We start from the raw sequence: 26,479 nt of genomic DNA, 5'->3' as shown, positions 1-26,479 counted from the left end.
CCGGTGGATGTGCTAATTTTTGCACCTTTTCTGGCATGTTGCAATGACGCGCTGCCACAAATTCCATTTTTTTCTATGCAAGCAGCACTCAAACATCGTTCACTGGCCTCCATGCTGCTTCTTACTGTCTACTTATCTGTTTTCTGGCATGTTCCTGATGTTGAATGTGACAGACCAATAAAAGAACAGAAAGGCAAACGTATCTACTGCAGAGCCGTGTACATGGCATTAAGGACTCTAGTGTTTATTTTTAGCGTATTTTCCCGCATTAAAAAACCCCCACATATATGCGCACAGTTTGGTGAAAACAGAGAGGGGCAACATGCTACAATTGTTTAAATGGAGATAACCACGCACTTTCAGACTCTCCTGAAAGGCCTTCACAGGGTGTGAAGTTTAGTTTAGTTTGTACACACAAAAGGTGATGGAAGTAATTGTGTGAAAATGAAAAAAGAGAGCTTGGGAGAGAAGCTCGAATCCTGCCTCTCTCAACTCACCCCACTTGACCAATTGTTGCATGAAGTGGCTGTGAAAGTTCCAAAGACTGGGGGACGCCACTTTCACAATTCCAACACTGGAAAAGTTTGTGTCTGTATTTGTGTGTTGGGGGGTGTTCCTTTACAATCTAACAAGCATACCAATGCCTTAAGCCCAAACCCTCAAAAACTAAGTAAAAGTTTTAGTGTAGGTTGGTGAAGAAAGCCCCCGGGAACAGTGGTAGATTGTGAGGCAGTTTTGGCATAGTGGCCCTGCTTGGTATTGCAGCATCATATGATGCACACTGGCCCAGAAATACTTTTTTCCCATACACAATCATTAGAAAAGGAGTGTCAAAACCTGCCAAAATGACTTTGCATTTTTAGAATTTGATCCACTGGGCCCATTAACATTTAAAAAGCGTGATAGGGTCACATAGTATATCAGTCTGTAGGGGCTTGACTAAGGAACCAGAGAGTGGCCAGCTGAAGTCACGCACAGACTGAAGTATGGATCTTGGTAGTTTCAGAGGTACTGCAGAGATGCCCTTGAGCAAACCAACATACCTCCAACTGCTTGAAGCATCGACTATGTGGCAGCCTGTCAACTCTGACATCTCTCCACTAATGCATGTCTATAGGCCCTGTGCGTAAGAGTGTGTGCATGTTGAGCCTTCATGTGTAATGAGTAACAATGCAATTTTTCCCATTAAAGGATTATAAAGAAGCCTACCTCTAATGCTCTAATGTACAGGGACCCCACAGGACATAGGCTGACTCAGCCCAAGGAAGTTTCAACCACGAATGCTATCACCAGGCCAGGCTTGAGAAGGAAACTAGTGTGCATGTTCTAAAGCCCTGGAGACTTTTTTAGTGTATGTGCCCAGTGAGCAACTTTCCAAGAAATGAATGAGGCACCAACTTGGTAGTAGTATGATACCTTAATACATCCATTGGTATGAATGGAAAGTCACCTTTTTGTCTATCATGGTGCTTTAAGTACATTATGTAATGATGACTCAGACTGAGTGCTTTTGTTCAATGTCCCCTTGATTATTCAGCCCAGTGCTTTCTTCACAGCTGATATTAAGCCCAAAGAGTGTATTGCCAATTGCCGAAACCTGTGTTCAACAAAGTCAGGAATCTTATGAGTGGCCCTCAGATGTACCTTCACTCATTCATCACTGCTTCCTCTTTGTGTCCTAGTTTTTGTAGTATTACCTTCTGTAATGTTGAGTCCACATGGCAGGTTACCAAAATCTAGCAATAATAAAAAATAGAATTGATGTTTGGGTTGTACACAGAAAACACCCACTGCAGCAGAACTGCAATTTGAATTCCCTACAGATGTCTTGCCAATTTGGTGACCAAGAAGATACCCATGGGTTGCTCCACAGAATGGAAATTGTCCTCCTCCAAAATATGAACACATAGGTTGTTTGTAAGCAGCTTATTACAACCAGGCCCCCAGGAAGTGCCCCGGGTTTTGAAGTCAATTTTTGTAGTGGTCAAACAGTGGCATTACATCTGTCACATGATGCAATGTGGCCCAAAAATGCTTTTCCCCATATACTTGTGTGGTGAAAGAAACACCTGTAAATCAGTGGATACATGTTTTTTGGAGCGTCACAACCCCTGCGAAGCATTGTTGCCTTGCAGGAAGAGGGTTCCTGGTTCAAACCCAGGGCGGAGGGTTCAAATTCAGGGGTGGGGGAGCCCCTCTGTGTGGAGTTTGCATGTTCTCCCCGTGTCAGCTTGGGTTCTCTCCAGGTACTCCGGCTTCCTCTCACAGTCCAAAGACATGCAGTTCAGGTTAACTGGTGACTCTAAATTGGTCGTAGGTATGAATGTGAGCATGAATGGTTGTCTGTGTCTGCCCTCTCTGGCGACCTGTCCAGGGTGTACCCTGCCTCTCGCTCAGTGTCAGCTGGGATAGGCTCCAGCCCCCATGACCCCCAACAGGATAAGCGGCTATGGAAAATGAATGAACAAATGAATGGTCTGATAACATCCGAAAATCTAAAGGAGCTGCACGATTTAATATTTTTATCCCCGTTTAAGTTGGTCCGACTCAGTTGGTGGAAGTCCCTACTGAACCTGCTCTGTGGGCCACACAGTGCGGAAGCAGTACCGATCGACCAGATAATTTTATACAAACAGGTTTGGAGGTAGATGGTGGAAGTCTCTAGTGTGCCTGCTCAGTGGGCCACAGTGTGGATGCAGTACCTATGGGGTAATTGTATACATGGCGGTTAAACGTTTTTGGCTTCATGCACCACTGAGCAACTTTAATGGCAATGATAAGGCCTACCTCCAAAGCGGCATCCAGTTCTCTTTATATATCCATGATTAAAACCCATATTTACATTTATTGTTAGGTGGCAACGTCTAGTGGCCGCAGTCATAACAATGGAAGCAAAAGAGGAAGTTAGGCAACACAATATGAAGAGCAACAAGGTCCTTGTAGAATGAGGTTGAATGGATGGATGGGTCAAACAAACACAGGAACCCCGTGTGGAACCAGAAGTTGATGTTGTTCTTTTACCAAAGGTACATGACGTTACATAACAAGCATACTAATACCAACCCAAACCATGATCTTTTCTTTAACCTAAAGCTTCCTTCCACAGTCCAAAGACATGCAGGTTAGGTTAATGGTGTCTTTAAATTGCCCATGTGAGCGTGAATGGTTGTCTGTCTCTATGTATCAACCCTGCGATAGTCTGGCGACCTGTCCAGGATGTACCCTGCCTCTCGCCCAGTGTCAGCTGGGATAGGCTCCGGCCCCCCCACGACGTTCGACAGGATAGGTGATTACAGAAAATGAATGAATGACTAACAAGTGCATTGGAGCCCCCCCCCCCCCCCCCGCCAAACTGACATAAAAAAAAGTAGCTGCAACAAAAGCCAACTTTTGCATCGTTTCATGTTGCCTATGTCTCGGCCAAAAACCTGCACTGAACCCATCACAAAGACTACTGCCAACAGCCAACTACCACATATGTTTTGCACCTTCTTGGGAGGAAAGGACTCTCCATAGCTGCAGACAGCAGTAGTCTGGCCATTAGTTTACTTTGCTCACATCCGCTTCTCTTCTCGCACTTAGCTCAACTGCCAATCAAAGACTGATTTCATTCTAAATCTGGGGTAATGCCATAGTTACGCTATCTAATCAATACTGTTGCAGTGGTAGCAACTTGTCAATGGACAGCACCGACCCATCCTGTGGCCATGCTTTCATTTTGCATAACTTTAAACCTTAAAAACATTTAAACAGGCAAGTTGCTTATGGAGCCAGCCTCAGGTGGCCATTAGAGGAACTGCAGTTTTTAGTACTTCCGTGTTGGCTTCAATGTCAGCGCCAGAGATTACCTCTAGGTTAAAGCAAGCATTTTCTTGTCTAATCTACACTGCAGCCTCTCTGTAAAGGTGAGAATAATAATTTAAAAAATATATAACCTTTGTTTATGGTTTATCTAATAGGGACAATGCACAGCTTCTTAGCTGTACCAGAGGTAGATATTAGCTAATTTAAATCGGTACTCCCTGGGCAGGAAACAGAAACCGACATCTCTGTTAATAACACTGTAGTTTGTGTAAGCAATATCACACAAGAGGAAGTGCTGTTGTACTGAATAGCAGCATGGATGTGGTTTGGGCGAAGATGATCAATATCACTTGCTAACACAAATCATTCTGCAAAGGGACTAGGACTGTATTGTTACCCAAGCAACACATAAATATTTCTGCACACTAACATGCCACTCTGAGTAAGCTAGGTCTACACATTACTATGTGTTGCCATTTACTGTGTAACCAGTGAAATAGGAGTCTGCTGAAATAGGGGCAAATGTGTGGTGCCAATGAGTGAACAACTTGATCAGACAGTACACTGCAACATCCTCTGATGTCATGTGAGCATACCTGGAAATCTGCAGTGAAGTATCCAGGCTTCTTTACTTCCTTTCGCCCTCCTGACGGCCGTTCATTATTTAACTTAAATGTTATTTGTGGAAACATGTTCATCTTTGCAGTGAAGTTTGTTAAGATGACCCTTAATGTAGGCAAATTAACGGTTGAAGTAATTAATGATTCAGAACACCCTAAAAAACGCAGTTAATAGTGCCAGTGCTTTATACTCTATCAGCAGTCATAGAATGCCTCTTGTCCAATCAAATTGCTTGATCAGAAGTAACTGTTAAATAAGATAGTATAATTTAAAATTTGTGTTCTGAAAAGAGGCATCTTAATAATGGGAAGCCTGTGAGAATAATGTTTTTTGGCCACAGAAGACTTTTACGTAAACTTCCCAACACTGGTCGCAACAACCAATATTAGACCAATCACAGGAATGGTTATTGACTGCACGAAGTGTCACAAGATCACAAACACTGTGTCAAGTGTCTTTGAAATTGGGTAGCTTACACAGTTCTATCCACAACCAACACAAGGACTTCTCTCTGTGCAGTTGCCATTAATTTTCTGAACTACAATTCAGTAAAAATGTGAAATAAGACACCAAAACTACACGTAGAAGGAACAGAAATATATAGAGAGTGTGGTTTTCTTACTGGGAAATAGCAGCAAAAGGGAGTGAAAGCAAAACTGACAGCACATCAAGAAATTTCTCTGTACAACTTTAATGGCACAATTTTTAAAAATCCATTCCGTGACAATGCTGCCCTTTAAAAAGGAAGACATACACATACCATATTTTAAAGACAATCTCAAAATCACATATTTGCAAGTAAAACAATGGAAAATGCAGTAATATGATTGACAATAACAGCAATGGTATCCACTAAAAATACAATGAAAAGCAACAAAATCATCCTAGCTAGACAACAACTGGTGGGCTACTAAGTTAACTACACTTGTAGCCTGTGGGAGAATACTAGATTTAAACTTGCAATTTACAGATGTCAGACATTTGCTTTTTTTTTTTAATTTTCAATTTTATGCAAAGAAGTATTTGGTATCCTCACCACCCAAGCCTTACTTACTGTTTCCCATTGGGTTTTTTTTAAAATTCACCAATAAACAGAATTTTTCTTTTCATGCCAAAGAAAAAAAGTGTATAAAAGTAGTTCAGCAATTCAAATAGTAATTCAAAATAATGTTACATAAGAAACTTTACATCAGTCTATAGTTTTTCCGAAGTTTGCATTCAGTAGAGTCAAAAACACTCAACTCCTGAGGAGCTTGATTGTTGGCAATAACAATAATTAATGGGTCTAAAAGGATAGTTACCCATTGTTTTCTGAGCCATGAGAGGTCTGGTGCTGAAGAAACGTGTCCAAGCATGAGAATGTCTCAGTGCACTCAGTGCATTCGTAAAGATCCTCTGAAGACTTTTCTTTATCATCTGCAGTATGGTCCATATAGTCATCCTCTATGTCCTCTGCATTACCCTTTTCTAAGACAGGGTCCTCACTGGAACCAGTGCCTTGAGATGTTTGTCCAACATCATTTGTTTCCCCTGTGTTTGGGTGATTCTGAAGGTGAAGCTCAAGGGATGAGGGGTTCCTGAATTGAGCTGGACACTTGGGGCACTTACTAGGTTCCTTTTTGTGATAGCGCAAGTGCCGTTGGTATACACACAACAGCCCAAATCTCTTTCCACATTCCTGGCACTTGTAGTTAACTCGGCCTGCTTTTCCGGGTTTCCCTCTTGACTGCTCTGGTGATCCTGTTTGTTCATTGTCAGAGGAGCTCTTATTTTTCTCGTCAGGAGAGCCTGGAGTTTTCTCACCATTGAGAGAACTGGGGGCAGACCCATTTTGTGGGTTTGTGTGCAAGTGTTTTAAACCTGGTTTCTTTTCCATTTCAGATTTGTGATACATGGCTACATGCCTTCTCAAATCACAGCGCTGTGGAAAATGTCTTCCACAAAATGAACACGTGTGCATCGTACCCTTATGGTATCTCATGTGGCGAGATAAACTACTAGAATGATTAAAGACACGATGACAGTGCTTGCAGGGATGCAACTTGCCATTTGGATTACCCCCTCTCCTACGTCTAGCTTTAGGTGGCATTCTTCGCTTAAATGTTTTTTGTGATTCTTGGTTCAGCTTATCTATTTCCTCCTGAGTTTGATGTGTGAGATGATGCTCTTTCAGAGCGGTTAGCTTTTGGAAACGATCCCCACATAAACCACATCTGTATGGTGTAAAAGAGGAGGCGGTATCAATCTCATTGCCAGTATCGCTAAAGATTTTACTATCTCCATTCTTAACGTCAACAGATGTGCCATTACGGTAGCAGTTTTCAAGTGGGGTGTCTTCTATGTTTTTAGAGTTCACTTCAAGTTCGATTTCATTTGCTAAAGTAGCATTACGCTCTTTTCCTTTGCAATGGTGCAACGAATGTGTCTGAAAATCTGACATCCAGAAAAAATTCAACTTGCACTTCCTACAGGGATACGTTTTCTCTATCTTTTTTTCCTGCTTATTCACAGATTTACCCAAAGCTGTAGCCTTGGGGGAGGGGTGATTTTCTTTTTGATGAGCATTAAGTGCATCCACTTTAAGGAATCGCTTACCACAGTGACTACAACAGAGAAACCTTTCATTGGCATGGTCTTGGAGGTGTTTCTTAAGGTCCTGTCTACCTTCAAAGATCTTACAGCACAAAGTACACTTATAACCTCTCTCTGTGTTTCGATACTGTTGGTGGCGATGTAAACTCTGCAGTGTATTAAATGATCTGCTACATATTTCACAACGGTAATGGCCCTGGCGAGACTTGTCCAAGTTCAAGTCTGATGGCTTTGGTCTGAATACATCTCTATAAGGAGAGGGCTGTGGCCTCAGAGTTGGAGATACTGGTTTGACAGGTGTTGGGAAATGTGATGGCAGGATTCCAGGAGATGCTGGTTTTACAGAAGGATGTGACTCCAATCCATTAACAACTGTCAGCGTACCATTTTCTTGTAGCACATATTCTCGAGGGACTTCAAATCCATTGGATGAGCCATCAAAGGAAAATGACTCCAAAGGTCCATGAATGGCCATGTGGGTCAACACATGAGAGTACTGACTGAACCCATCACCACACTCAGTGCAGATGAAGGTACTTGATTCCCCTCCATACTGTGTTGAAGCAACAGCATTCAATGATTTCTGCTTTTCCATGATGGGATTATTCTGGCGATATGCTGATGGCATCACTTTTCAATCTCTGAGTATGAGTAAAACTCTATCCATCCACAAAATTGGTTTCCATGTGGAAATCAGTATGTCCACTCTCTCAGACTGATTCTAAAAAGCCAAATGTTCATCCCTCGGGTAAGGTTTTGTTGTTGTATCAGCACCTAGGGGAAAAAAACAAAAACAAAACAATGAAACTACTGATGCCTTAATTTGATTAACATAGGCTTGATCTGCCTCGCTGAAGTTGGAAAGGGGTTTTAGCTTTATTGTGTTCACTAGCGGTCATTGGATGAAGCTGTTTGACAAAGAAAGACCTACCAAAGGCATGTGCCACCACATTTAAGTTAGCAATACATTGTGTGTCTTTGACAATGAATTTTAAGGGGCAATGCACTTCATTTGCCCCAATCTATTGTCTGTTGAAATGATGTGTTCATGCGGTCACATGCAATGGAAGAATAAATGTTTGGTAGTAAGCTAGCTTGTGGTATACAATGTTTACTCTTTGTGGCATATCACCTGATGAAGCTTCCAATTTATAGGACCCCAAAAAACATTCCTTGTGAAATTGTTTTCAACACAACCAGAAACAAGAGATATTGCTAAATTCTTTGACCCATGGTGACCTTGTGGGAATTTGCTAATTGTTATCAAGCACTTAATTTCTGATCCATGCTTTCCCACTGTTACAGATTTTTAAGTTTAAGTTAGGACCATTAACTGTACATAAAGATGGACAATGCGAATCCACTTCCTCCCACTGTATAAAAATGAAGCCAAAACATCCCGGCTCTGGGTGCTACCATCTTGTGCTGGAGACATAATTTGGAACTGGAGTCTGAGCAGTAGTGATCAGGGAGGTGGAGCCATTTTATTGAGTTCCGCCCATAAGCCTGTCCGACCATATCAGAGCAACACCACTGACTGCAAGCACTCTTGACACACAAAGCTGTCAATCATAATGTCACATCCCCTTTTAATAGCATCAAAAAATAAATTAAAACCAAACTTATCAGAAAAATGGACCCTTGAGTATCAGCGTGACACGAACTACCTAAAATGAAAAAGTAAAAGGAAAAAAAAAATGATATGTACTTTGATTTTTTACTTTGGCCCATGTGCCATCTGCTAGCATGGAGGGGGCAGGGTTTACGACCTATACTGAGGGCTGCTACCAGGGGGCAATTAAGGAGAGCTGCCATGCCCTCTATCTTCATAAAATCTATGATTAGTACAAGTATTGCATTAGTGAGCATGCATGCCTTTTCCCTGCTTAATCCCAGTGCACCAGTGACTGTCCCTTTAACCACATATTCAGCATGATGACTGCTTAGAGCAGAAGGATTTGTCCCGTACAGATTCCCATCTTTTCAAAGGTTGCATACATCAGAGTTTCCCACGTAGTCTTCTACTTATTTGCAGGTCTTTGAATTCTGTTGGCCCTATTCCTGTCCTTGTGGTGCTGGATCATAGTGCCTTGCCTTACCATTGGGGAGACACAGATCTCATATGCTGATTTGGTATTGGTCATGACGTGATTGATCCACAGTAAATGCCGTTTCCTTATCAATGTCATTAAACTCAGTAGTTCTGCTATCAGGTGCATTCATTCAGTCACGGTAAGCCACCAACTCATTTTTTAGTGCCACAACATTCCTTACCACAATTATTCAAATTAATTCTATGCAGCTTTGTAAACACATTTTAATTTGGGAAAAGGAGAGCACAGTACTCTGTATCACCATACTCTGTGTTGAGGTACAGTAATCAGGAGAGATAAAGTTGGATTGGTTCATCTCTACCTGCCATTGGTTTTTGGGAAAAAGGGTACTGCCTTTTTAACATGATTTACAAGACATTCTCCACTTTGCCTTATCCTCTATTAGCTACATGGAATACTGGACTTCCATCATAATCTGTGCAAGAGATGTCTCCAACTTCTGCTTCAAAAGGGCTGCTTAATGATTGAAATGACTGATTGAATCTGTGCCCACATGTTACGATTGGGGAATCATTCATTTGCTATTCAGATATGTTCAAGAGGTATTCATCATCCCAATACACACTGTCAGACAGGTCATGGTGTCCAGACCTATTTGGACATTAGGGCAGGGCGGTGAATGCCGTGTCTGTCTAAAACTGGATTGACAACTGCCTCAGAGCTTAGTCAGTCTAAACTGATGACTATGATTCATTTGGGAATTGCCTGCCCAAAAGCATATGGTCTTAAAAGTTTACAGTCATCAGTTTGATCCATATCAGTGAGACAGCCAGGAGGGAAGAGGCTTAACCGAGCACTATGGTGCACTGCAGAATCCAGGTTTTGATCCTACTTCCCCATGTCTTCTCTGACAGCAAACAGCCACTTCAGTGCTCAGACACAGAGGGGATCTAGGTGTTGCAGCAGTGAATATGAACAGAAAGACAGAAGGAGTAATGTGGAAAATAGGAATTTCGGAAGTACTTGGGCCCTACCCATTGTCTCACAATGGCACACCAAAACAATCACTGCAGGGAGTGGCCATTACTGTTCAAAAACAAAACAAAAACAACTAGCTGATGCAGATCTCAGCCTGAGCTTACAAGTGGACTTTTAGTTTGAGACTATCAACACAGAGAAAATGTTCTTACAATCCCAAATCTGTTACACACCCCCCCCCCAAAAAAAAGAGACACAGACAATGTGGGGGGGAAAGAAGAGCCACAGTGAGGTGGTTAGATGAGTAGCTGCAGGCCCCACTGCAGGCTCTTACTGCAGTGTATCTGAACAGACACATGTCAAAAATGTCATAGAGGCAACCAGCTTCTTTAACTTTGCCTTGCTGTCCTATGGAAAACAATTCATGCTGTGCCAATGCGTCTTGCATGGATGTGATTTCACATGGTTCAGATATACTACCCCAAGACCCTACTGTGAAAGGCACAGTTCTGTCCTCTAAACCTAAAAAAGGGTCAAACTAAAACAAGGTGTTGGGTAGGGTTGGGTCGGTTCTCGGTAATACCAATTCGGTTCGGTACTCCATCTTGGACCATGTTTTTGTTTTTGAGACCGACCGGACCGCCTACTCGGGCGGAACATACACGGAGCAGACTCCGTGGAGGTCCGCCAGGTAAAAGTGGACGTCCGCAAGCCCTGTGCGCGCAGAGCATGACTGCGCGGACTCCGCTCTGCGCAACAGTGTCACACAAAGGACTGCTCAGCATGTATTTTTCACATCGCGGGGATTTTTCACAGACATTTTTACAGGAAACTACAACACGGAAGTGCACTCGACTATGGAAGCCGGCATGACTGCGGACATTCCTCACGGAGTCTGTGAGCACCTGTGTCTGCCTCTTCGACTTCGCCAAGCGCACAGCGAGCAGGAGAGAGAGGGGGGTGGGGTGGGGACTAAGCTAGGGCGTGCGAGGGCGCATGCGCCGAGGCCTCTACTGCAGCCTGGGGAGTCGATAATGGCGGACAATTTAGTCTCGAAGAAATCAAAGAATGCGCCACTATGGCAACACTTTGGCTTTGAGCCAGACGAAGGAGGCAACCCTTGTTTGCACTGATTGCGTAAGCTGCAAAATTTATTTGTAAGGAATAAAAGAAACGTGTTACTGTCACTCTGTTGTCCTGTGGTTGTTTTTTATTTTAAATGAGTCAATTGCGCCCCCAAGTCGCGAAAATCTGGTATTGCCGACTTGATGCGGTTTTTCACAAAAACCGGACCGTTTTTTTTTTTCTCATACCAACCCAACCCTAGTGTTGGGATGCTCTTTAGCAGCCAAACTCATCACGGAGTGCTCTACAATCCACAAAAGGATATTATGTGCAGTGAGGGGTGCCTGAGAGAAGCCTTCTGCACTACCAGTCTCCAGCACGCCAAAGTCTCTTATGGCCCTTTTGGACCAATATGGTGACTCAAATTTCTGATCAGTCTAAAAGAGTCAACAGACATTATCCAACCTGACTTTATAACCAAAAGCTGGGTTGAATTCAACGTTGGATTCTAGGCTTGGGCAGTACTACAGTTAACCAGGATATTTAGAAATCTCAACGGCATGACTTTCAGTACCGTCCAAAATAGACACTCCTCGTACTTAACTCATAGTATGCAGTGCACAGCATGCACCACCAGAGGCCAGTCTCTACTATTGGAACAGGCAGCTAAGCTGACAGACACAGCAACTGTGAGTGGTGGGGGTAACGTTACAGGACTGTAAAAAGCCACCAGAGCAGAGAGAGACCACTTGGACAAACAGCATATTTTCACATCTAATTCTGCCAATTAAAGGTTTATTTAAAGATTATTTTTTAGGCTTTCTGCCTTTAAAGGGCCAGTGTGTAAAATGGATTGAAAACAGTGACATCAGTGGTCAAATTCTAGATTGCAGGGCTCACTCGCTCACCCCTCCCGTCGGGTAAATGACGGTGGCCTCGTAGGGACAAAAAGCCTTGCACACGAGTTTTTCAGGAGTAGGTCTATCTAGCGACGAGGTGAATATTTATTTAGAAATCTGAACCATGTTACGATATTGTAATGAATCCCTCACGAGCAGGAGACCAGAGGAGCGTTCGGGTAAAAGGCCAGTTTATTTGAGCACTCCAAAAACTCCGGTAACACTGCAGGGGGTAAAACACTCCGTTCCAAACTCTGACTCTTCTAGCGTAACAGACACACTTCATACACACATACTCGCTTACCATACTAAGTGGGGACCCCCTCCCCTCTCTGCTCCACCAATCTTCAGCCCGCACACTGACTGACAGCGTATCCGGTAAACAGAGCTCAGCTGTTTATTTAGCGTAGCAATATCTCCGGACTATAGTAGCTGCAATGGACGACTCTGAACGCGACTTTGAAGGGTTTCTTGTAGCGGACACAGATCCAGAGCCATACCTGTTTGAGCTAGAGCATACAGATGAGGAACTCCATGTGTTTGATGCTGAGCGGGCGAGAAGAGAGGCTGAATGCACAGAATGGGATTCGGTGCTACTGCTACCATCGTTGGGGAGATATATCATCAGGAGGAAAAGCGCCACAGAGAGTGCATCACAAGGAGTGAAGTTGCGTCTTCTTTTCCTCGCAGATGACGGTTCGGGTTCATTCTCTCCTGTTGCGTGGTAAGTGTGGTCCATTCGCAAACTTTATAACTAAAAAAACCTTTCACTACTCTCTATCGACGAACTACTAACACTCTCTGCTGTTTCCTCCTCCTTCTTCCTTCCTTCTGCTGTCTTCGTTGGTTCATTTATACATGCAAAACACGTTCTCTGGCTGGATTGTCCGCTCGGTCTGCCGTACATACATGGCGGCGCAAGATGACGACCTCTCTAAAGCAAGGCCGTTGCTACGTATATATATATAAAAGCATAATTATAAGGCTACGAAAACCAAATGAATTTTATTTTATAGCGATTATACACTTGTATAAACATATTAATGGGTAGAATATTCAGATTGAGATTCAGATTGACAATAAATCATGCCAAATATTACACACTGGCCCTTTAATGGACAGGACAGATTGAAATGGGGTGAGAGAGAGAGAGTGGGGGTTGACATGCAGCAAAGGGTTGCAAGCCGGAGTTGAACCTGCGACCACTGCAGCGAGGCATCGCCTCTGTACATGGGGCGCTGGCACTATCCACTACGCTACCGACGCCCCAAATTAAAGGTTTAAACCAAACCTGAATTGGTGATTTTTGGAACAATGGACTAACTAACTAGACAACTAACAAGACTAACTAAGATGGTTTTGGGAGTTTTATTTTGTTTCTGTCGAGTTGAATCAGGTGTGTTTCATGATACGTTAACAAACAAGTTAGTCTCAGTTCGGTGAAAGAGACTTTAACCAAACTGAAAACTGCTGTATTCTCTGTTTTATAGAGGAAATCAATGTAAGAATATAACCTCGGGTGGGCGTTGGTAGCTCTGCACACTACTGAACATAATACAAACTGATGTCGCCCAAGCCTATTGGAACCTGTCTGCCTTTGGTAAACTGTCCTTTTTATTAGAGGTATCCTATTAGATCCTGACGTTTTAAAAAGTTATGTAAGCAACTACTATGCTACTCCAAAAAATGTCATGGAGAGAAAAACAGAAGATGCAACTGACAGACTTGTTTTGTACAGAGCAATGTTAGAAATGTAATATTTTGTAATTCTGTGGTTTAGCAAGGGAGAATGCAGAAAAACTTCCAAGGCACTGAAAGGCTTTTCTCTGGGTAGAATGTTCAAGTGAGAAAAACTTGAGTAGGGGAGGCTATCAAGAGGCCTCTAGTAATTCTCAAGGAGATGCTGGACACCATGACTTAGATGAAAACATTGTGCATACCCACTGCTGTCCACCAGGTTCACTAATCACAACTTTGCGATGTGAGAAGGAAAAAAGAACACTGATGAAAAACTGATACAGACATACCCACAAACTCAAGGCTGTCATGGTGCCACTACTTACTTGCCTTAAAGTGAATACATATGCAATCAATTAGTTATACAGTGCGGTCTTTAAGTAACTGGACAGTGACATTTTGTGTCTTTGTGCAAAGATTGTTGGCTTGCTTCAATTTCACTGCTGTACAAGTGAATCAATCAGGCAGTGTTGCATGATTTTTCTCAGGCTTCTGACTTCATGACAAATTCAATTATCAAGTGTGTATTTCAGAGTTGCCTCTGTGTGCTCTAAACATTAATCATGATAGGCTTGGTGAATTCCTCATGTGCACCTTCTTGTGGGGTGGGATAGTGGACTCTCTTGTCCCCTGCTTATAGCTGGTATGGACATGCATTTGGGTGATCCTATCACAAGTGGACAGTGCTCAATACAAGTGTTAATGACCAACAAGGCACATTGTGATCCAATCACTCCAACCACTGCAGAAGTGGTCTGGGATGTATTTGACCACTTATCTTTTGTCGTCTAAATGCTAATGCATCCTGATGCATCCCCAACAAGGGCTGTGTCACAAATGCAGGACTTGGTGGTTGTTTTGATAACAGTGTGCTAACACTCTTTGACTGAACTATTTTACAACAAGTTGGACAGAGTGTTGCACTACTGTCAATTGTTTTACCCTTTGAAAGGAGACTGTTGCATTCTGCTGACAGTGATATCTCCAGCTGCACTGACCCAACCACTAATGTGACTGGTGCACATGCAAGTGAGAGTCTGGACATAGCTGTGCCTGGGGCTCTTTGACCTTCTGGCTAAGTGACATAGGCAGTAACAAAATCATAACACAGGTGGTCAGATGGCGTATAGAGATGTACTGATACCAATTTTCCTTCCTGATACTGATTCCGATCCCTGAACCTCAGGTATCTGCCAATACAGAGTACTGATTCAATACCAGCGCGTAAAAAAAAAATGGATGGGATATGATTTGTTGTATGTCTCAACTCCTAAAACTCTATGTAAAATATTAAGAAATAAAATGAAGGCCGTAAAACTTTTTTTTAATTATTATTATCCAGTGTTGACACAGATCAAGACAGTAGTAGAAGGCTTTTTAAACTCCACTTCCGTTTCGTTTGTTTGTAGCGTGCGTATGTGTAATGACGTGAGGCATTACATGGTATTGGACTGGTCATAGGCTGTACTCGCCGATACCCGATACCGCATTTTAGGCAGTATCGGAGGCATTTCGATACTGGTATCGGTATCAGTACAACTCTAGATGGAGACACATGATAGACACCTGTGTGAACAACGGTGTGTCTTGGATGTCTACTTGTGTGCAGATCACCGAAATACATAATACCAGGTGTTAACAGGCTCTTAAGGTGCAACCCCTTTTACACTGGAATTGTTTTTAAGTTGTCATTTGATTCATTGTTATTACAAATGTATGGATTAATGCTGCCTTAAAGAATAAACTGGAGAAAGGAAAGGAGCTTAAATTTTCTAGCTGGAATAAGTGCATCAGATCAACAAACACTTACGGTGATAGTGCCTAGTTGCACAATTAAAGGCGATAAATCAATCAGGGTGTGACAGTCCCGTTCTTTTCCCTTGGAAGTTATTGACACAATTTGATATGCCAGGAAAACAAGCATAACACGTGACAAGCATTATGTGACAAATCAACCAAACACATTTTGATAAACTGAAGATGATGTTGCAGCAAATCACACAACCAGGCTTGGGCAATTTTAATGGTAAACCACAGTATTTAGAAGTCCTGACGGTGTGATTTTCAATATCATCAAAAATACAGGTGCTCATCTTTCTATTAAATTTGAAAGGAGGGTCTGTATTGGTGTGGGGATGGAGAGCAACACCGTACCGTCGTTACGTCATATATGTTATACCCTGGTGAAATGTCAAGAGGGTATTAAGGTATGAAAAAATAGATACTGCCTAGACCTACACACAACCCCAACAATGCAAACTAGTCAAGGGTGTCAGATGTCTGTCATTGTACTCCTGGGCAGCCGGTAGTTGGAATAAAATGATCCCCACATTTGCTGTTGAGGTCTAGTTCCACTTCTCTATAATATTTATTTATTTATTTATTTATTTATTTATTTAGTGAATGCAAATTTCTCAAGCCAAGCAGTAGCCTCTTGATCTATATTGTGGAGGGAAACTAGACCTCCTTTCAGTCTTTGGAGAGGACAGGCTTCAATACTATGCTCCATGGTTTACTCCTCTCGCACACATTGGGCTCAAGCTGCTCCCCCATCTGTGAAGGCTGGCCAAGCAGGGACCTTGACCAGTCCTAAATCTGTTCAAGCTGGATCACTGTCTCCTTGGGAGTTTGGTGTCAGAGATTGGTTGAGTCGGGTCTGACACTAGGGGCTCCAGTTTCGCAGACCGGGTGAGGCGGAGGCGCAGCGCACCTGCGCTTCGCCAACTGGGTGTGGCCAGGTGGATTTTGCAAGTTTGGCACACCGTGCACGCTGGCGCAGCTACTCCTCTTTCCCACCTCCGTTCCTCCTACCTGCGCAAGTCGGAAAGAGGGAGGAGAGAAGGCGTGGAGTGGGTTTTACACAGCCCCAAATGAGCCCCTCTCCTCGCCCTTAAATGTGCTGCGCGAAGGCGTAATGAGAGTTTACTCAATTCGCCATGGCAGAAGAGAGCAGCAGTGTCCTCCTCCTCGCAAGAACGTACTCCATCTTTGTGGATCATGTTAAGCAAGAACATTTTAACATTTGTATAGGCAATCACATGAAGCACGTAAACCCTTAAGACACCGAACATAACTTTCAATGTGTTGACAGCGTTTCTCTTGTGCGTGCGCGCTCTCTCTTTCTCTCTCTCGCAGTCTCACTCTGTTTCTTTTCTTTTGACTTTTCTAAGATGACAGATGCTGAATATTCCCTATCTGATGCTGTGGCTGTTTGTGGTTGGCGGGATGAGAGGGATGTGAACTCATTAGTTTGCAGCTGTGTTAATCAAATCAGGTTGGGTTTCCATTACGCGTGCCAAACCTTTGATCTGACATCAGATGCAACAGGACAGTCGATATAAAGACACATTTATGTGCTGACTGCAGATAGTTGCATTGAATAGTGGTTTTTGTGGGTATTTATTTTATTGTTAATGTGCCTGACATTCTGGAAACCTGCCTGTGAGGTTTTGGTGACGTGTGCTCACTGCCCGCTGGTCAGCCAAACTTCCACTTACACCGGCTGCACTCCGCCTACGCTGACAGTAGACCTGGTTTCAGCTGGCGAGCTTTTAGCGCACCTTCGGCGAAGCCTTTTGGCACGAAACTGTCACTGCGGCAAGCTGGATCTGTCGACACCTCCCTCTGCTGCGCCACCACACCCATCTCAGCGCACCTCGGTCTGCCAAACTACCAAACTGAGCGCGCCTTGGGTTGCGCTGCTCGAAACTAGCTCTGCGCGGGGTTCACCACCCTGCGCCACCCTATGCCGCGTCGGGAAACTAGAGGCCTAGATGTTTGTTTGGGATGTCTTTGGATTCCCATTCAGTCACCCAGGCAGACAGGGCATCAAAGTCAGTGGGTGGGGGGTCCTTCCAAATTGGACATCTAGATCGGAGACGAGCAATTGGTGGGTTGAAGATGTTGGCATGGATTGGTAAATGGGGGAAGTCTTTGACCTTTTGGAGCATCCTATAAGTGAGTTCAGTTCATCTGATGTTGGGGGGGGGGGGGGGGTGGGGGGGGGGGGGGGGGTGGTACCAGGCAGCCAGGTGAGCGGTGTTGAACAAATAGTCCCAGTTATGATTCACATAGTGGAGTTAAGTTGGGTGTCTCTGTGGTGTGTGTGGGGTGACCTAGACCAGACAGGGGCACAAGTATTCTGCTACAGAATATGACAGGGCCAAAGCTGAGGTGCGCAGTGTGGGGGCTGCTGCGCACCATTTTGCACCTGCAAGTTTGCAGAGGAGGTTGTGTCTGGATTTCACCTTTGCTGCCGCTCTTTTAAGGTGTTCCTTGAATGACAGTGTCCTGTCCAGAGTTATTCCTAGGTATGTTGGATTAGGGACATGTCTGAGATGATGTCCACTCAGTCTGATGTCCAATTGTTCGGCAGCTTCTGAGTTTCGAAGATGTAAAACACTAAAGACTGTTTTTGCTAGGCTTGGTTGTAGGCGCCAGCCTTTGCAGTACTGGTCCAGTTTTGCAAGGTCCTCATTGAGCACTTGCTCCAAAGAGGCCAGGTCAGTAGCCTGGGTTGCCACACAGATGTCATCAGCGTAGATGAACGGTAACCGGTATTACAGCAGTAATAATACTAATCACCATCATCATAATAAAACAGGCGTTGTCCTATTTTCGCACTATAGACTTTAAAACGGTAGGCAAATATTTGTTTGACCGTTCATGAGTGACAGCACATATCAGGCATCTCCTGTCAGTGCAACGCATCATCACACCAGTTGTTTAAATGTGTAGGCTAATATAGACCCGTTAGAAGTTTAATAGAGCCGTTTCTTAACTTCACAATGGTGACTCAGTCCAACAGCTTGTTGAGCTCCTCGCCGTTGCGACAGCCAGCTGCAGGTGACAGGGGATGATACGGGTCTTCTTGTTGTTGCGGGCAGCGTTTCCAGCCAATTCCACGATCTCAGCGGTCAGATACTCCAACACAGCCGCCAGGTAGACGGGGGCGCTGGCACCGACACGCTCCGCATAGTTTCCTTTGTGCAGCAGCCTGTGAACACCGGCGACTGGGAACTGGAGCCCAGCACGGGAGGAGCAGGTCTTTCCCTTGGCTCTGGCTTTTCCTCCAGTCTTTCCACGACCACTCATTTTTCTGATGCTCTCTAAAGTTGGGACAAAGTGGGTTCTTCCAATAGCCAAAATGGTCCCACACCACTGGCTTTGTCCTTTTTGCGGGTCGGAAAAGTTCAGCTTCGCCTCCTTCAGCCATGTTTGCAGTTTGCACTTGAGTGATTATTGACTAGTACTAACTGACTGAGGCTGCCCCAAAAACTGTCTAAAGCCGGATTTCCACTCGATGTGTGTCCGTTGCGGAACGGCAGCGCTGGTTATCCGCTGCTTGCTCCGCCGTCCGTCAATACCCACCGGCTGCGTTTGCTGCGCGGAGCGGTGCAGCTCTGCCGGAAGACATCTTGGTGCACTGCCATGATTAATAGCTCCTCGTCCATGGTGTTCACGGGGTGAAATGACGTCTGAAAACCTCTGACCTGTTGACTTCAGGCCTGCCTCTGCCCATTATGTCGTTTTTAAGGTGTAGTGCAGGGAAATATGATCCGCCGTGAACACTGTGCATTTTATTTTGAAAATTAACCGGATGTTTTATTGTGTTTCTGTGCACGACTTCCTTCCCCTCCCGATCTGCTCTGTGCTGAATTGCTGCGTTGTGCTCTGGCGTCTGGCAAAAATAGAAGTCCTGCGTATCTGTTGCGGAGGGCTCCGGAGTGCCGGAGCTGAGACGGAGCCGGAACGCAGCACAGCTGCAGCCGGTGGAAACACACACATTGACTAGAATTGAATCCTATCGGCTCCGCTGCCATGCCGGACCGGAGACACAACCAACACGCATCTGGTGGAAATTGGCCGTAACACCTGCTCAATCCTGCAACGACAAATACAGCCAGATGCTTCTCTCCACAAATCATATAAAACACAACAGGACACTACTTCCCATCCAAGAAATAGCTTTGATGTAGGTTATATTTTCACATACATCCAAATTGCTTCATTAATTTTAATGTAGGCTTTTTGTGGTCAAGGTATGCACTTGGGTTGCACAATTAATGGGTAAAAGTTCACAAGCTTGATTCAGGCATGGACACAATCTCTTCTCTGAAGGACAATAATTCAACCAAACTTCGAGAGTTGCATATTTTATAAAGTGCTCATAATCTGTCCCTGCAGCAGAACGCACAAATGCACTTCAAGGGTGACAGACTATTTCTGAAACTTTACTTTACTAGCACTCTAGCAATCAAATTAGCCGCAAAGCTATTTGTGAGCTCTGGTTGAGTACTACCAAGAGTTTCCAATCTTTGGCCACAGTTACGTGGGAGGCAGACACAAGCCTAGTTTTTAGCTTTTCTGATTGGCGATTAGGTCCACCAGGGCTATTTGGAGTCTTCCCTGCAGTTACATAACTTAGGTGTAGTGCCTTAGTTGTATGAACATAAAAACAATGTGGCCAGCAACTAGGGCTGTAGTCGACTAGTCGATTATTTGGTCGCTATGCTCTCGTCCGACCAAATTCTCATTAGTCAAATAATCGCTGTGTTACTTTCATAAGGAGAAAAGTGCTACATCAACAGCTTTCCAGGATTAATCCATTATTCCCTGCTGTGGGGGGACAGGCTAAGTTACCTGTGAAAATGGGGATGTTTTCAAAACACCCTGTTGTTGACAGAAAGTTGAACTCGCCCACCCTCACGCTCAGCGTCGCGGTGACGCAGACCTCCTGTCTGTTTCTGTAAGCTGACTCCATTTCCCTCAGTGGAAACCAAGCTTGTATTTACTTGTATTTCACAGATAAGAAACAATAAATTGCGAAGACAGTAAAGCCTCCACTAAAATAGCATTTTAAGTCATGTGTGTGATTTATCCTTCAGGCATTTATACTTCGGGATTTATCCTGGCTTCACATGAGCAGAGGAAATCTCTGCTCATCGCTAGGCTAATGTATACCATGTAAAATGCCATAGGCTGGCACTAATAACATTAGCATGTTGTATTTGCTTGGAAAATGCGTTCAGTATAAGACAGTAGGGCTGTACCCAAATATTTGGATATTCAAATATTCGTTTCTATGGATAGGTATTCGTTATGAAAATTTGGTATACTTTTTTTTTTTTTTTTTAACTTTTTTTGGTGCTAAATGTAGTGTTTTTGTTGTTGGTAAATGTAGGTTATCAATAAAAATCAAAACTTTTAAATTGCATTGTTAAAAATGTTAAAATATACAGTGGTGGAAAAAAGTTTTCGGACACCCCATGCATTTGTGAAATATTGCATTAAGAATCACTCTTAGGTCTTCAAGTGCAATTTCTTTTAGTACAGTCACAGCCAAAATACTAAATAAATCCTAAAAAAGCCATTATAAACTTAAAATTGATTGGTTCCATAAAAATACATAAGAAATTTTGAGTATTGGGTCATTTTGGTACCAGTGATGAAGGTTATTCTTTTTATTTAAAGACACAATTTTTGTTGCCAAGCTTCGTGTCTACATAAAGCCAGCACATTTGAAAGTTCTTCAGACACAAAAATGGCTAAAACAAGGAACCTAACGCAGGAAACACGCCTGAAGATAAAGATTCTCAGCCAGGAAGGGTACAGCTGCCGCTAGATAGCCAGGAAGTGCAGATGCAGTCCTTCAGCAGTTGGATACACTCTGCAGAAATACAGACAAACCAACAGCTTGGAAGACAAACCAAGATCTGGGCGTCCAAGGGTTTCTTCAGCAAGAAATGACCGCATCCTGATCCGCATGTGCAGGCAAAACCGCCAAATGACATCACAGGAGCTTCAGCAGCAGTGGTCAAACCAAACTGGTGTCCAGTGTTCCACCCGCACTGTACGTGGCCGACTTTTGGATCATGGCTTAAGGTCCTACAAGGCTATCAAGAAGCCCCTGATCAATGAGAGACAGAGGTTAGCCCGGCATCATTGGGCCCAGGCACACAAGAACTGGACAGCCAGGAATTGGAAGAAGATTTTGTGGTCAGATGAGTCCAGTTTCCAGCTTTATCTTCCTCCTACTAATGTGAGGGTACGCAGAAGGCCAGGCGAAGCATTATCTCCAGCATGTACAGTACCTACTGTCAAGCATGGTGGAGGCAGTATCATGGTTTGGGGATGCATGAGTGCTGCTGGTGTTGGTCATCTCACTGTCTGTGATGGCACATTGAACTCTACCAAGTATTGTACCATTCTCTGTTTCGTCGAGGTAAAAACTGGATGTTTCAACAAGATAATGCCCCTTGCCACACATCCAAGGCTAGTAGAACTTGGCTGCAGGAGCACAGTATCCAGGTCTTAGAGTGGCCAGCTCAATCCCCAGACATGAGCCCCATTGAAAATCTGTGGTGGATTATCAAAAGGTCTGTTTCAAAGCATAAACCAAAGAATTTAGAAGAATTAAAAGCAGTAATTCAAGAAGAATGGGACAAGATTACCCCTCAACAGTGTGAAAGGCTCGTGGGGAGCATGCCAGCCAGGATTAGAGCTCCACTACGTGCCAATGGCAGGACTACTAAATATTAATTTGATGATGTGATGGTTTATTTATTTTTTGTTCAGTTTTGAACACATTCTCTGTTATTTGTTAACTTTGATACCGACAATGTTGAGAACTGACATATTGAAACGGTCAAAAATTTAGTTTTGTTAGTTTTTCTTGTAAACAATAAACAAAACAATATAATTTGTATTTGTTTGTATCTGTCTAATGCAGCCACACCTTTTGAAACACAAAAAAGATTTTTCCACAAATATTTCATGATAATATTTGAGATTGTGTAAAATTTTAAGGGTGTCCGAAAACTTTTTTCCACCACTGTAGTATAGCCTACTGAGCTTGTGTGCACGGCACGCTTGAGCGCATCCCTCTGAGGCTGTGGATCAATGCCAAGTTTTACCACTTTATCACTATTCCCTCTAACTTGTAGCTGTTTTTTCATTATCTTTTGAATTCAATATGAATTATGGAACCGTTTTTGTCAACGTTTGTTTCCCCCGTTTTGTACAATAAATTACTGTTTAAAGTTTCAACAAGTTTCTTTTGGAGCGCGTGACACATGTGTGTTTTGAAAACGACCGCGGCCTGTCACCTGCTCAACACATCAGTACCTTCGGATGCCATGACAGTAATAGCCAATAATGTCAAAATATCATTTACAGACTGATTTAACAGACGATCACTGCTGCCTGACCCGCAGGTCCATTTGAGGGTCCCACAGGTTACGGGTCGACCCGTGCATCACTACTCAGCTCAGACTATAAGGCTGTACATAACAGTAAGGCTATAGACATTATATTCTATTCAGGCTGGCAGAACCAGCAGTGCACCGGCTCTACAGTGCACGGCACTGCTGATTAACCATTTTATTGCAGCACAGAGTGTCTGCCAGCAACCAATTACTTTTAGAGGCTTCCTACAACTTGTTTCAACATTTCCGATTTAATCAGAAGACAAATTAAACAGGATAACTAGCCAATGTGAAAATCAAAAGAAAGCATAGATAGCCATCACATTTTTTTGTGGTTTGAGAGCAAAGATCCGGTCACCGCTGTGCAAAACTCCGCAATACAATTAGGTCCGAAAAAACCCCGGAAGGTTAAAAATGGTATTCGGGACAGCCCTATAAGACAGTTGTTTTGTCGGTGAGTGTTGTGAGTTGTAATGGAGCCAAATTATGTATCGTTACCTTTGTTACATGTTGCTGTTGTCCCTGGCTTCATATGAGAAGTGGAAAAGATCGCTAGATTCTAGGCTAATTTATATAATGTAAACCGCCATAGACTTGTGCTAATAACGTTAGCATGTTGTATTGGTGGGGAAATGTGTCCAGATAAAGACAAGTGTTTGTCTGTGAATGCTGCGAGTTATAGAGTGTGCCAGTAAACCCGGAACTCCGTTAGCGCTTTTAGCACTTCCGGTTCTCTCGTCTAAAAGTCAATACGTTTTTTGAATGGGATTTTGGTAAAATGCCTCAAATAAGGTCTGTGGTTAACAAAAGCTTAAGCGAGTTTCAGGTTTTGTTCTACAACATAAAACACGTCAGTAAATACCCTACTTGTGAATTCTGAAGCTTTAATGTGTCGTAAAAAAGGCGGTTGCTAACAAGTTGCTCAATACGACTACAAACCCTGTTAGGGACATTAAACGTCATCATCCCTGAACAGACAAGAGTGCTGGCAGTCCGCCATTACAGCTACTTATTTAGCTTAAACAGTCCGATTTCCCCATTATACAATGTTTTTAAAATAAAGCGGCTGAAATCAGTTGAAAGCTCAGTGGCGGTGACGCCAAGAGTCATGCGACCGTGGAGTAGTCATGTAGTCCATTAACGCGTAACGTTAGCTTTTTACTTCTGGCGATCGCATTTAAGCTTCAAATGCGGTATGAAAGATGTTCATATGTGAAGATTATCTTGCTGAACAAAACCTGCAACTATCATAAACTTGTGTTAGCCACAGAGCTTATTTTCTGACATAATCCAAAACGCAATGCAAAAATCACATTCACTTTCTCTTCCGGGAACCAGCGCAATGCTAAACTTTGGGGTTTTGACGTCAGCCCTGGCACACTCTATAGTGAAGCTGATTTGCGTACTTGTGTTTGAAATTGTCTCTATTAAGCCATATTTAATGTGTGTCTTGAATCAACTATAAATAAAGTTTGATTTGAATTAAACTTTACAGCACTTAACGCAGTCCTCCACCGCTGACTAGTGTTTTGGAGATGTAACTGCAGAGTGACACAGACACACCACTGCAGAAGTAAAAATAACGTGCAGATTTTTTTCCCCCCCACGACTAATCGATTAGTTGAAGATTATGTGCAACTTTAGTCGACCAAGATTTTCTTTGGTTGACTACAGCCCTACCAGCAACTGGATGAGTTGACACATGGGATGGGATTGTTAGCTATCAAACCGGCTAACTTGCATAATTCACCACAGTGAAGCAGCTGAGACCTTCATGATCAGTGAACTTCTGTCAAATATCCAGCCAAAGGTTGACGTTCAGCTTTGAATAGCTAGCCAGGGAGGTTGCAATTTTTCTCCCAAGTGTGTTTTGGACTAGACAGAGTGTGCTTGGGAAAAAAAGGCCAACAGGATACACACAGGGACGCGAAAGTGCGTTTCATAAGACAGCAAACGACGACCTGCCCTACCCTTCCTCTGACTGGCTTACCATGACATTCTTACCATAACCCTTAACAATCACACACTTTTTGCCTAAACCCTACCAACCCATCCAACAAAGGCAACAAGTACAACTCTGAGGGAGAGCAGGGCGGGTCATGCCTTTGCTATCCCAGGAAGCACAAATCTGCCACAGGAACTTACATGCACTAACATACACACACAGCTGGACCAACTTCCACAGCAAAGCACAGAGAAGACCGGATTACAGCACACAAAGAGGGAGCATACTTCACTCTCTGCTCAGGAAGCCATTACTTTACTATATATTTACATAGCAAATAGATGTTTGCTGCCATATTAATGTTCTGAATGTCAAATGCAACACCTTTAATAAATGATGTTTAACATAGTCCTTATGCTTGCTTTCTTTCGTTGTAGGACAATTTTACAGACAAGAAGTGCAATAGTGTGTAAGGGCAATAACTTATTTTGGTTACAAAAAATAAACTTATTTTACAAACAATATAAATATTGTGTTTCTTATTTTTTCTGAAGGTTCAGTCGTTTACTATTTACTGCAGACAATCTCCCATCTGGAGTTAAATAGTTAGCTCATCTTGCATTGTAAAAGATAAAACTGGTACATTTACTTCAATTACATGTATTTATTAACACTGCAATTGAAATACTCAAACAAATCTCAAAGACACGCCTCAGCAAAACGAAAAACTAGCATGTGATCGTTTGTAAACGAGCACATCCGTTTTGGGGATGGGGTTATTGCCAAAATCAAAACACTGACAACACTGGTGCGAACAGGTGAGACTGTGTCAAAGCGTCTGGAGCTATGTAACGCTGTCAGTAACCATTATGCCGAAAGACTTGGTCTAGACTAATGTCCATGTGCAGGATTCCACAATTCTCGTGAGCAGCCAGGGGGCGACTGAATCCTTCCCTAACAGACAGCTATTGTAGACAAGCAGCTGCTGAACGTTAGCCTGCTTTAAAAGCTAATGTTAAATATAATATAACATCGCACCTGCAAGGGCTTCTTTAAAGATATAAAACCACAGACAGGCATGATGTGATTTCAGCCCACAGAGTATTTTACCTAAACGTGAAGCTGAGGGCTCAACATTAATGTAGTGGTCAGACGATAGCTAACGTTAGCTGCTGCTAGCTAACGCTACTTAGCAAAGGGAGAAAAGCACACGGATTTATATATAATCACATATTTGGGGGTCAGTCAGTTATCTTAGTGTAGACATAACTTACCACGCCATCCGATACATCCCAGAATACAGTGATTTTCATGTGAAGCAACCCGTTAATACTGCTCTGTGTCCGATGACTGTTTACTGCTGCAGCAGGCCGGAGCGTTCTTTCCCTCTTCAGGATGGTAACGGCCGTGACGTCATGACGCACGCTGCATACGTATGTGACGTTTTCCCGACACACAACAAAGACGCCCTGCAGTAAAATGCAGTAAAAGTTAAAATAATTTAACTTACAATTCTTGTTGACTGAAGCCTAGTTTTTCCATGAATATATCTTTATCATAGGCTTATGTGAAACACCA

General features: G+C 43.2%; 1 protein-coding gene across 1 annotated transcript; it reads right to left on the bottom strand.

The window, feature by feature from the left end:
- Positions 1-5,100: 5,100 nt before the first annotated feature.
- LOC117266465 (uncharacterized) lies at positions 5,101-26,326 on the bottom strand. The gene is made up of 2 exons (XM_033641691.2): positions 26,176-26,326; positions 5,101-7,791 (listed from the first exon to the last, which is right to left on the bottom strand). The coding sequence occupies exon 2, from the start codon at positions 7,643-7,645 to the stop codon at positions 5,723-5,725; it is 1,923 nt and encodes a 640-aa protein (XP_033497582.1). The 5' UTR covers positions 7,646-7,791; positions 26,176-26,326; the 3' UTR covers positions 5,101-5,722.
- Positions 26,327-26,479: the final 153 nt, after the last annotated feature.

This window comes from Epinephelus lanceolatus, chromosome 10, assembly GCF_041903045.1.
Source record: "Epinephelus lanceolatus isolate andai-2023 chromosome 10, ASM4190304v1, whole genome shotgun sequence".
NCBI lineage: Eukaryota > Metazoa > Chordata > Actinopteri > Perciformes > Serranidae > Epinephelus > Epinephelus lanceolatus.
This window is presented reverse-complemented; position numbering and strand designations above follow the sequence as displayed.